Source organism: Phocoena sinus, chromosome 19, assembly GCF_008692025.1.
Source record: "Phocoena sinus isolate mPhoSin1 chromosome 19, mPhoSin1.pri, whole genome shotgun sequence".
In the NCBI taxonomy this organism is placed as follows: Eukaryota; Metazoa; Chordata; class Mammalia; order Artiodactyla; family Phocoenidae; genus Phocoena; species Phocoena sinus.
In genome coordinates, this window is record NC_045781.1 from 2,893,800 (window position 1) to 2,905,491 (window position 11,692).

The 11,692-nt window shown below is 55.5% G+C and overlaps 1 protein-coding gene across 1 annotated transcript; it reads left to right on the top strand.

The window, feature by feature from the left end:
- Nucleotides 1-660: 660 nt before the first annotated feature.
- SBK2 (SH3 domain binding kinase family member 2) lies at nucleotides 661-4,212 on the top strand. Its single transcript, XM_032613328.1, has 3 exons — nucleotides 661-913; nucleotides 2,978-3,180; nucleotides 3,622-4,212. The coding sequence occupies exons 1-3, from the start codon at nucleotides 661-663 to the stop codon at nucleotides 4,210-4,212; spliced, it is 1,047 nt and encodes a 348-aa protein (XP_032469219.1).
- The last annotated feature ends 7,480 nt before the right edge of the window (nucleotides 4,213-11,692 follow it).

The window sequence follows — 11,692 nt, forward strand, 5'->3', positions numbered from 1 at the left end:
TGAGTGTCAGGGACACAGTCTTGGGGGGGGGGGTCCCAAGATGTGTGAGTTACATAAGGTCGTGGCAGAGGGGTTGGCTGGGTGTCTGGACCCCTGGGTCTGAGGGGGGAGGACCTGGGGGCCTGGACCCCTGGGTCTGAGTGGGGAGGGGCTGGGGCGATTGAGTTGGACCCCAGACCACTTAAGGGTGATCATTCCCGAGTGCTTGCTCCCACCCAGGCCCCAGGCGTCCCCCAGGCCCTGGTGTGGGCCACCCACCCTCCACAGGCCCTGGGGGCAGAGAGCACCTGTTTACTCTTAGGAGGCTGAGGCTGCTCATCCACCCCCAGGGCCCAAGTCTGTTTGCTTTGGAAACAGGTGGGGGGTGTCTCGAGTTATCTGGTTCATCTTTCATCCTCAGGCCATCAGGTGGCGCCGGGATGTGGGGGTGGGGTGAGGGACATCTGTGGCCTCAGACTTGACCTCACCCCAACCCGAGACTGGTCTCCCCACTCCCAAGATGCCTCTAATAAGAAGGGAAAATGAGTCACGATGGCCTGAGACAATCAGCTTCCACCCTCCTCCTCAGATCCAGGAGTCTGGGTCCCCAGCCCCTCCTCCCCTGGCCCCTGGTCTGGCAGGACCTAAGTCCTGGTCACCCTCTCTTCTGCCCTTGCAGAGATGCCTGGGAAGCCATCAGAGGAGAAACAGGTGGAGATGGGGGCTGTGGAGAACGGTGCTGGGGAGGACCTGGGGGGCCTCACGGCAGAGGAGCTGCGGCAGGGCCAGGAAGCGGCCCTGGCACTGGAGGACATGATGGCGCTGAGCGCCCAGACCCTGGTCCAGGCCGAGGTGGACGAGCTCTACCAGCACGTGCGTCCCCTGGGCCAGGGCCGCTTTGGCCGGGTCCTGCTGGTCACCCACCGTCAGAAAGGTACAAAGGCCTGGGGACAGAGGCGGGGGGTAGTGGTGTGGGCCCAGGCAGAAGCTAGCCAAGGCTGAGGAGTCTGTAAACCTCAATCAAGTCCTGCCTCTGCCCCTTCCAGGCTGTGTGTTCTTAGTAACTCCCCTACCCTCTCCGAACCTCAGCCTCCTCCTTTGAAAACGTGGGTGATGATTCCTTCTCTGAAAGACCTGTGATTCTCTGAGGAAATGTCGGTAGCTCTAGTTGCTGGAGACAATGGGGAGGAAGACAGAGCCCCCTCTCATGGCCCTCACACGTGGCCGGCTTGGTGGTCATCGTGGGAGTGACGCAGAGCCATGCTGTCTGCCAGGCACTTAGCGAGGCCAGCACACGGTGGTTGTGCACCCCAACCCCAATCTGGTCGTCACCTTTTAAGGAGACTGGAGGGCTCAGCCCTGTCCAGGGGGCTGCTGGGCCCCCAAGGAGGAGTCTGAGCCAGCCCAGCCTTCAGGGAGCTCCCAGCACGAATGGGGAGAGGGTGTGTTAGTTTCCTATGATTGTCATAACGAAGTACCACAGACTAGGGGGGCTCACAGTTCTGGAGGCCGGAGTCCGAGACCAAGGTGTCAGTCAGCATGGTTGGTTTCTCCTGAGGCCTCTCTCCTCGGCTTGCAGACGGCCACCTTCTCCTTGTGTCCTCACACCGTCTCCCCTGTGTGCATGTCTGTGTCCAAATTTCCTCTTCTTATAAGGACACCAGTCATACTGGACTAAGGACCACCCCAATGATGTCATTTTACCTCTTTCAAGACCCTCTCTCCAGGGAATTCCCTGGCGGTCCAGTGGTTAGGATTCTGTGCTTTCACTGCCGCGGGCCTGGGTTCAATCCCTGGATGGGGTACTAAGATCCCGCAAGCTGTGTGGCGCAGCCAAATACAGTTGTATTCTGTGATACTGCAGGGTGAGAACTTTAACATATGAATTTCGCAGTGGGGAGTGGTGGGGGGAGGGACACTAGTCAGCCCATAAAAGAGAAAGATGCAAAAAGATGCAGACCTGGGTCGTCACAGAACTTGGAGGCCATAATGGGGAACAGAGGGTTTGTAAGGGGGCCTCTTCCAGGTCCTCAAAATCGAAGGCAGCTTGTGCTTGATGGTGGGAATTCAGAGCATTGTCGATAAACAGAAGAGGCACTGCTGCACCCAGTTGGGGAGGGGGAGGGGAATGGTTAACATTTTAGGTAAGGACGACCCTCCCCCATCACACACAGCCTCTTGGGCAAGGTTGGGCCCTGGCAGCTGGTGACTCAAAAATTGAAGAAACCATATGCTATTTGTCTTTCTCTGTCTGACTTACCTCACTCGGTATGACAATCTCTAGGTCCATCCATGTTGCTGCACATGGCATGATTTCATTCTTTTTTATGGCTTGAGGAATTCTCCATCCTGTGTTTATCCATTCATTTGCCAATGGGCATTTAGGTTGCTTCCATGTCTTGGCTATTGCAAATAGTTCAGCTATGAACATTGGGGTGCATGTATCTGAATGGAGTCTTTACCAGATATATGCCCAGGAGTAGGATCGCAGGATCACATGATAACTCTATTTTCAGTTTTTTAAGGACCGTAATCGAAAAGAAAAAAACAAAAATTGAAGAAACCAGAGTTTCTGCCTCCTGGGAGCTTACATTCTAGGAAGTTGTTTCCACGTGTGGCAAAATTCACAATAATTCCTTAGTGGGGTCTAATACCCAGTTCAGGGTATCTTTTCCCCAGTTGCCTCAAACATGGATTTTTGGCATGGGTTTGCTGGAACGAGGGGCCCAATAAAATTATTGGAGGTTCTGAGTTCGGTTTTCGTGGTACCATTCTACCTGCTCCAAGACAGCAGAGTAGGAACTCACTAAATACTATTATCGTTATTATTATCATTACCACTGGTGTTGTTTCAGTGGCCACGCTGTTTTAGGGCAGGCTTGGCAGGGGGCAGGCGGTGGAGGGGGTGAGGGCGGCATATGGGAGAGAGTCCAGGCTGAGGGACAGCAGGGCTGGCCCTAGGCTCGTGCACCTCTCACCTCTGTCCCTGCTCCGTCAGGCACAACCTTTGCCCTGAAGCAGCTCCCGAAGGCCTCCACCACCCTCCGAGGCTTCCTGTATGAGTTCTGTGTGGGCCTCTCCCTGGGCTCGCACTCGGCCATCGTGGCGGCCTACGGCATTGGCGTGGAGTCAGTCGACTCCTACAGCTTCCTGACCGAGCCTGTCCTGCATGGAGACCTCATCGCCTTCATCCAGCCCAAGGTGGGTCAGCCTCCCATGGCTCAGGGGGGCCCACGTGGACGCCCCTACCCGACCTGGGCCTCAGGAATCACACTCACTGCATGGTGACTCAGATAGCCCTGCAGAGGCCTCACTGGGCCCGCAGGTCTTGTGGAATTGTGAGGCCTCTAAGGAGTTCACGGCCGCCACAGAACCAACACTGCACCCTACTGAGGTTCACCAGGGCCCACAGGGCTCACACCAGGACTCACGGGGCTCACGCCAGGCCCCACGGGGCTCACACGAGGGCCCACAGGGCTCACACCAGGCCCCATGGGGCTCACACCAGGCCTCACCAGAGCCCCCCTCTTTGGGGCCCTCCATCCCCTGGGCCTGCTCCCCGGGGCCGAGGACAAGCGCTATGGCCCCGTTCCCTTCTGGCTGGCGGGCAGGGTGGTGGACCCTGACACCTGTCACCCACAGGTGGGCCTCCCGCAGCCAGCAGCCCAGCGCTGTGCGGCCCAGCTGGCCTCAGCCCTGGAGCACATCCACTCCCGCGGCCTGGTGTACCGGGACCTCAAGCCGGAGAATGTGCTGGTGTGCGACCCAGCCTGCCGGTGGGTCAAGCTGACCGACTTCGGCCACACGCGGCCCCGCGGGACCCTGCTGCGCCTGGTGGGGCCGCCCATACCCTACACAGCCCCAGAGCTCTGTGGTCCCCCGCCCCTCCCCGAGGGCCTGCCCATCCAGCCCGCCCTGGACGCTTGGGCACTGGGCGTCCTGCTCTTCTGCCTTCTCACTGGCTACTTCCCCTGGGACCAGCCCCTGGTGGAGGCTGACCCCTTCTATGAGGACTACGTCGTCTGGCAGGCCTCAGGCCAGCCCCAGGCCCGTCCTCAGCCCTGGCTTGGCCTGACGCCCGTGGCAGACGCTCTCCTGTGGGGGCTGCTGGACCCTCACCCCCGAAGGAGAAGCCCCGTGAGCTCCATCCGGGACTACCTGGGGCGGCCCTGGAGGCAGCGGGAGGGGGAGGCCGAGGAGGTGCCCCAGGGGGAGAAGGGGGACCCAGAGTGAGAAGCACGGGGGCAGCCCTGGCCCAGCCCAGCCTGGGGAGGCTCCGGAAGGCAACCCCAGCCCCCATCCTGAGGTCTCCTCCGCATTCATGGGTGGCGGCTGGCAGCTCTGCTGTCTGTTGGTCTCTGTCTCATGATTTTCCCCTTTCTGTCCTTAATCCCCACGTCGGGGCATCTGTCTGCTGCCTTGGTCCGGGGAAGGGGGTCTCCGAGAGCACCCCGTGTCTGTCCACACCTGCCTCATCTTCCCCGGGCCTTGGCACCCGCCGCTCCCTTTGCCTGCGGTGCTCTGGGTGCTTTCCCGCACCTCCTGCCAAGCTGTCGCAGCCAGGCCGCCCCTCACCACCGTGGGACACGACAGCCTGCACTCCCAGCCCCTACTCTTGCTCCGCTCCCCTTTCCTCTGTGACACTCATTCCCTTCCAGCCGGACAATTTATCTATTCGTAGTGGTTATTCTGTGTGCCTGGCTGGAATGTGGGCTCCCGGGGGCCCAGGATCTCAGCCTGTCCTGCTCTCTGACGGATGCCACGTAGAAGGGGTGATCCTGCCCCGTGTAGGTGGTCCACAGATGCTTATTCAGTAAACGGACCCCCCTGGTTTTGCACGGCCTCCCTCCGTGTATGCCTGTCTTCCTGCCCTTGTCTTTTCTGTTTTGCTGGGTTCCTCTCCCTGCCTAACTCCTTCTTCCTCCCCGCATGCTTGGGCCCACGCCCTCTTGATAATGTGCTTTGTCTCTCTGTCACCCCAACCGCTCTCTGCAAATAGAGTCCATCTGGCACTTAGGTCCCCATGACGCTGTCGGTCTGGCAGTGTGGGAAAGAGAAGGCCGGCGTGTGCGTGCCTGTGTGCCCTGGAGAGCATGTTGTGGAGGAGAGACAGAGACAGAGAGAAACGGAGAGACAGACAGAGGCAGAAAGAATGGCAGACAGTGGTCCCACCGGGTGCTCCTGCGAGGTGCTGGCTCCGCGTGTGCGTTTGTGGTGTGCCTGGGAGTGAGTGTGTCAGCACTGTTTGCACCTACCCTGCACACATATGTGTGAGAAGGAGAGGGATTAGCCACCAGAGCTGGAAAGTGTCCAGCTGTTCTCAGGTGGGTAGGAACTTGAGCATGTATTTCTGGGTATTTGTGTGTCCATGCGTGTCTGAGCCCACGTGTGTGTGTAAACAATGGTGTGTGTTTGTGTGTGTGGGAGAGAGAGAGACATGAGGGTTTGAACGCAGATGACATGAGTGCGTGGGCTTTGTGTGTCTACAAGCGTCTGAGCCCCCGTGTGCTCATGTAATCGTGTGACTGCCTGGGTGAGGGGAGAAAATAGAAGTCTGCGTGCATCTCACTGTGTGCAGTGAGATGCTTGTGTGTCTGTGAGGCCTTGGGCCTGCATGTGTGGGGTGTGTGTGTGTGTGTGTGTGTGTGTGTGTGTGTGTGTAGCAGGGGGAAGACAAGTCACAGGCGCGGCTGCCAGTTACCAGCTGGGCCCTCCTCTCCTTCACACCCCCCCGCCCCCCCCGTCACCCTGGCCCCTTCTTGGCAGCCGCCCTGTTTGCAAACACTCTCTCTTCCTCTCTGTGCCCTCCTTGGCCGCCCGCCTAGAGAATGGCTACAACTCAGGGCTGGATCATATGTCATCCTCTCCCTGGCCCTGCACCCCCCAGGGCCCCTGCTGTGGCCACCAAGGTGTTGCCTGGAGGGGAGGGGTGTGGTGGAGGCAGCCTGTGTGGAGTGACCCCAAGGATCCTTTCAATCTAAGTTCAGTCCAGAGACCTGGGGACATGGGCCCCTGTCCCGGGCAATCCAGGTGAGCTTCCTGGAGTAGGGGGAGAATAAGATGGTGGGTGCAGTAGGGGGAGCACGAGCGGGACCTCCCGCCACCTCACCCGTGAATCTGAAATAGCCCAAGCAATTAGGCCAAGAATGTGTCCCAAAAAAGCTGGAGGTGGCTGGGGGGTGGGGGAATGGAAAGGAGCAGGGTCTGGGGGGGGCGCACAGAGGGTGCTAATTGGTGGCATCAGCTGGGGATACACTGGGAGGTGATAATGACCCAGCGATGGGCCCCCACAGGAGGGCTGGAGGAAGAGACAGGAGTGGATGGGGTGGTGCTAATTTAGCGTTACTTAATCACAAGACACATAGTACTAATCGTAACACTTTACTCGAATGAAGCCGCTTACCCCTCAAGCAGCTCCCAGCAGGTGGCACGTCCTGAACTCGCTGGAAGGGGTCCCTTAGATCCTCCCCACTTCAGGGGTGGACACAGGTGGTCCAGAGCAGCTGAGGTGCCTGCCTGAGGTCACACAGAACGTTGGGCAGAGGGAGGATTCAAATCCAGGCCAGCTCTTCAACTGTCCGAGGTCCATGCTCGATCTTCATTCCCCGACCAGAGATCGAACCTACGCCCCCTGCGTTGGAAGTGCAGGGTCTTAACTGCTGGACCGCCAGGGGAGTCCCAAGCTCCATGCTCTTAAACTGTAGGAGGGTCCTGTGGCCGTCAGGATCTGGGGGAGGGGTCTTGAGGGGACTGGGGGCCTGAGCACACGTGTGTGAGTGTGGATGTGAGTGTGACAGAGTAAGGATGAGTGTGAGTATGTGGGTGTGTGTTGCTGAGGTGGCCGCCCCTCCCTTGGAGGAGATGCGAGTTGGGACACCTACATGGAAAGGAAGGTCGAAAAGCTTTTGGACCCAGGCAAGGGCCGTAGTGGAAAGACAGACAGTAACATGTGCTGGCAAGGAGGTGGAGAAGTTGGAGCCCTCCTATGGGGCTGGTAGAATGTAAAAGATGGGGCAGTTGCTTTGGAAGACCGCCTGGCAGTTCCTCAAAATGTTAATTAACCATGGAGCTACGATATGGCCCGGCAATTCTGCTCCTAGGTAAATGCCCATGAGAAATAAAAACACGCCTCCACACAAATGTTCACGGCAACATTGCTCACAATAGCGAGAGTGGGAACAACCCAAATGTCAAGCCACTAACAAAGGGATAAAAGAAATGTGGTCTAGGGAATTCCCTGGCGGTCCAGTGGTTAGGACTCCACGCTTTCACGGCTGAGGGCCCAGGTTCAATCCCTAGTTGGGGAACTAAGATTTCATAAGTCGCGTGGTGCAGAAAAAAAAAAAGAAATGTGGTCTATCCATCCAGTGGAGTATTACTCAGCCATAAAAAGGAAGGAAGCACTGACACATGCTACATCATGGATGAACCTCAAAAACCCAGAGCCAGTCACAGAAGATGACCTACTGTAGGATTCCGTGTATCCACAGAGGAAGAAAGATTAGTGATTGCCAGGGGAAATGGAGAGTGACTGACTGCTCATGGGCACAGGCTTGCTTTTTAGGGGTGGCGATAGTGGTGGAAAAGCTCTAAAATTAGATTGTGCTAAATGTTGCACAGTTCTCTGAGTACATTAAAAGCCATTGAATTGTACATGTAAAAAGGGTGAACTTTGGATGGACCTAGAGATGATCATACTAAGTGAAGTCAGAGAAAAACAAATATCATATGATATCACATACATGGAATCTAAAAAAAATGATAAAACGAACTTATTTACGAAACAGAAAGACACTCAGACTTAGAAAACAAACTTACGATTACCAAAGGGGAAAGGGGGAGGGAGGGATAAATTAGGAGTTTGGGGTTAAAATATACACACCACTATATATAAAATAGATAACCAACAAGGTCCTACTGTATAGCACAGGGATCTATACTCAGTATCTTGTAACAACCTCTAATGGAAAAGAATCTAAAAAAGAATATATATATATATATATATATATATATACTCTAAGAAAGAATAGATGTATGTATAACTGAATCACTTTGCTGTACATCTGAAATTAACACACTGTAAATCAACCATATTTCAATAAACTTTTTAGAAGGGTGAAATTGGCATGTAAATTTCATCTCAATGAAGCTGCTTAAAAGAAAAAAACCAAAACAGGCATTGCCAAGGTTCTCATGCTGTGACCCTGATTAGTTTCCTTTCCTTCTCTGAGCCTCTGAGTTCACATTAAAAAGAAAATGAGGGCTTCCCTGGTGGCGCAGTGGTTGAGAGTCCGCCTGCCGATGCAGGGGACACAGGTTTGTGCCCCGGTCCGGGAAGATCCCACATGCTGCAGAGCGGCTGGGCCCGTGAGCCATGGCCGCTGAGCCTGTGCATCCGGAGCCTGTGCTCTGCAACGGGAGAGGCCACAACAGTGAGAAGCTCACGTACTGCAAAAAAAAAAAAAAAAAAAAAAAAGAAAATGAAAAAGGAAAAATCCTGCCCTTTCTCTAATAGTGCTGAATTCAGGACCCACTCATCACACAGGACCCGTTCACATCTCTCTCCATTTTACAGACGAGACTGTCGAGGCCCCTACTTCCCAAAGACCCTAAAGTCAAAAGGTGGCTGAATCTGATTCCAAAGCCTTTGGTCTTGACTCCCCACTCACCCCCGACCCCACAAAGTGTACCTGGGCCCGTGATCACCAAGGAAGCTCTGGCTACACACCCCAGCTGGGGAACCCCAAGTATACAAGCAGGACCAGTTACAAAATTTGTGGGTGTCCAGTACAAAATGAAAACGTGGGACTTCCCTGGTGGTCCAGTGGCTAAGACTCCGTGCTCTCAATGCAGGGGGCCCGGGTTGGATCCCTGGTCAGGGAACTAGATCCCGCATGCCGCAACCAAGAGTCCACATGCTGCAATGAAGATCCCGCGTGCTGTGACTAAGACCCGGCGCAGCCAAATACATAAATAAGTAGATAAATATTTTAAAAGAGAAAATGTAGGGTTTCTTGTTTTTAAATAAAAGCTTTTGGGCTTCCCTGGTGGCGCAGTGGTTGAGAGTCCGCCTGCCGATGCAGGGGACACGGGTTCGTGCCCCGGTCCGGGAAGATCCCACATGCCGCGGAGCGGCTGGGCCCATGAGCCATGGCCGCTGAGCCTGCGCGTCCGGAGCCTGTGCTCCGCAACGGGAGAGGCCACGACAGTGAGAGGCCCGCGTAGGGCAAAAAAAAAAAAAAAAAAAAAAAAGCTTTTTCCCTGGCCCCCCCACCTTTGCTACTGAATGTCATGTTCCCTGGGCACCAGGATAATCACTGGCAGACCCTCAAGAGGTAGGGGGTCGTGGAGCCTGCCTGAAGCTGGATAGCCAGGGGTCTGGCCACCAGAACCTATAGGGGATGTGGGGCTTTGCGTGAGTCCCCGCTCCCAGCGCCCAGAGAATGCTTCCTTGTCTCATTGACCTCAAAACACAGAATCATCCATTGCAAACACGAAATCAAAAATCATGATGCACAGGACTTCCCTGGTGGCCCAGTGGTTCCAACGCAGGGGGCCCGGGTTTGATCCCTGGTTAGGGTACTAGGTCCCACGTGCCACACAGTGTGGCCTAAAAAAACCCCAAAATCGAAAAAAATCACAATGCGCATCAGATCGACTAATGGCCGCAGAACGTTAAAGCTGTGGGGCTGCAACCAGCCCACACCCTCCTTGCAGGAAAGCGTTTACCTGGGACCCAGAAGGGCGCCAGCCTTGTAGGGCCTCAGAGACACTGTTCTCTGCATTAGTTCAGCTCAAGTACAGACATGCAAATGACTTGGGCAGCACCCACGCATCACCACCACCCCACCCTGCACCCCTAACCCCTGACCTTGTTAAAACGCAGATTCTGATCTGGTGGGTCTGGGTGGCACCCGAAATTCTGCTTTTCTAACTAGCTCCCAGGGGTGGCCAACACTTCTGGTCCATGGGTCTCACTTTGAGGTGCAAGGAATTGTGAGAACAGGATTTTGGAGTATTGATCCCACATCCCAGCTAAACTCTCATTAATGCTAAACACTTGTTCGCTTGATTCTTTGCGGTTTTCTATGTGGTCAGTCGTACCGCCTGTGGGAACTGACAGATCTGTGCCTCCCTTCCACCCTTTGTCTGATTAAGGATGTTCCCTCTGCTCCTATTTTGCAAAGAGTACGTGTGTGTGCCTGTTTGTAAACCATGAATGGGTGTTAATTTTGTCAAATGTTTTCTCTGCATCAAGATTGCTAGGCCTCTGAAGCTACTGTTTTGGGCTTGTTGCAAGCTGGCAGGCAGAGGATCAGGTTCAGATGTCCTGTGGGAGGTGTCCAGGGTCAGGGCCAGCAGTAGGTGGGGGCTGGCCTCCTATCCTGGCCATGGGCCCCGAGGCCAGATGTTTGGGCTTAGCTGCCTGGCCAAGCAGGGATAGAGTGACCGGATAATTAAGCACCCGCTTCTTTGGGGCTGGCAGGAGGTGGCAGAGGGTGGAGGGACCTCGGGCCCGAGTGCCCAGTAGCTCCCCCAACCCTGGCTTGCAGAGGGGCGCCAGGAGCCTGAATCCCCAGTGGGGCCCTCTGGGGTGACCTGGAGTAGGGGTGCACCTGCTCCCACCTGGGAACGAAAAAGGGGACCTCTTGCTTCCAAGTTGGGGTGCCATACTTGGAGTCCCGACTAGCCGGGACAGCAAGGGGAATGTATGCAGAGGCCCTCCCCAGGTTACTAGTCAGCAGTTATTTAAGTCTTAGGGCTTAATGAGACCCGGGGAAAAGGACTCTCAATGTGCTTCTTCGTCTGTTGGCAGGGGCAGACAGTTCATCTATCAAGACCCTCGGACAATATCCTTCCCCGCCCCCAGCAAGTAACTGGACCCTGCTGGCCTTTGCAGGACTGCGGGGGCAGCAGCTCCATGACCTTCCAGGACCTCTGAGCCAGGCTCCAGTCTGGGGAGAGGTGGGGAGGAGGGAATGGTTCCCTGCCTGAAAGTGCAGCAGCCAGAATACAACTTGGGGGGTCTTCCAAGACAGCCCCCAGTTTACAAGCTGAGGCTGAGAGAGGAGGAGGCCCACCTAAGGATATTCAGCGGGGGCCCATCGTGGAAGCCTAACCTGGAACCCCAGGCCAAGTGTGACGCCGAGGAATTTGCATCGTTATTCTGAGTCCCCGAAGCTCTTCTCTGTGGACTGAGGCAAGGGGCTTGCCCTCTCTGAGCCTCAATGCCCTTTCTGAAACAGGGGTCAAGTTCCTCCCTCCAAGGGCTATAGTGAGGGTGGGATGTAGTGTATTAAGAGTCCACATTGTGTCCGGCACAGAGAAGCACGGTTAGGAGCCGTCATGGTCACTCTTGTTAACTGAGCACGCGTGCTAAGCTGTGTCCTCACCTGCACTAGCTCATCTAATCCTCACAACCACCCCAGGAGGCAGGAACGACCACTATCCCCATTGTACAGGTGGAAAAACTGAGGCTGGAGAAAGGAAATTAACTGCTAGAGTCCCAGGGCCAAGAGGCAGCCTTGAATCGAGGATAATCTGATTTGGGCACGTAATATCTTCTGAGCAAGGGCCCTGGGTCAGACAGGCCTGGGTACCAATCGTGACTCTACTACGCGCTCCCTGAGTGACCTGGGGTACCCAACCAAATGTCTCTGCGCCTCAGTGCCCTGATCTGTAAAATGGGGATAAATACAATAATACCTATCAC

What these genes read in the sequence shown, in the direction of transcription:
- SBK2 (XM_032613328.1), top strand. Translation starts at nt 661, where the DNA reads ATGCCTGGGAAGCCATCAGAGGAGAAACAGGTGGAGATGGGGGCTGTG. An exon ending in GGTCACCCACCGTCAGAAAG is followed by an intron (nt 914 to 2,977) that starts GTACAAAGGCCT and finishes CTGCTCCGTCAG; the next exon opens with GCACAACCTTTGCCCTGAAG. An exon ending in TCGCCTTCATCCAGCCCAAG is followed by an intron (nt 3,181 to 3,621) that starts GTGGGTCAGCCT and finishes TGTCACCCACAG; the next exon opens with GTGGGCCTCCCGCAGCCAGC.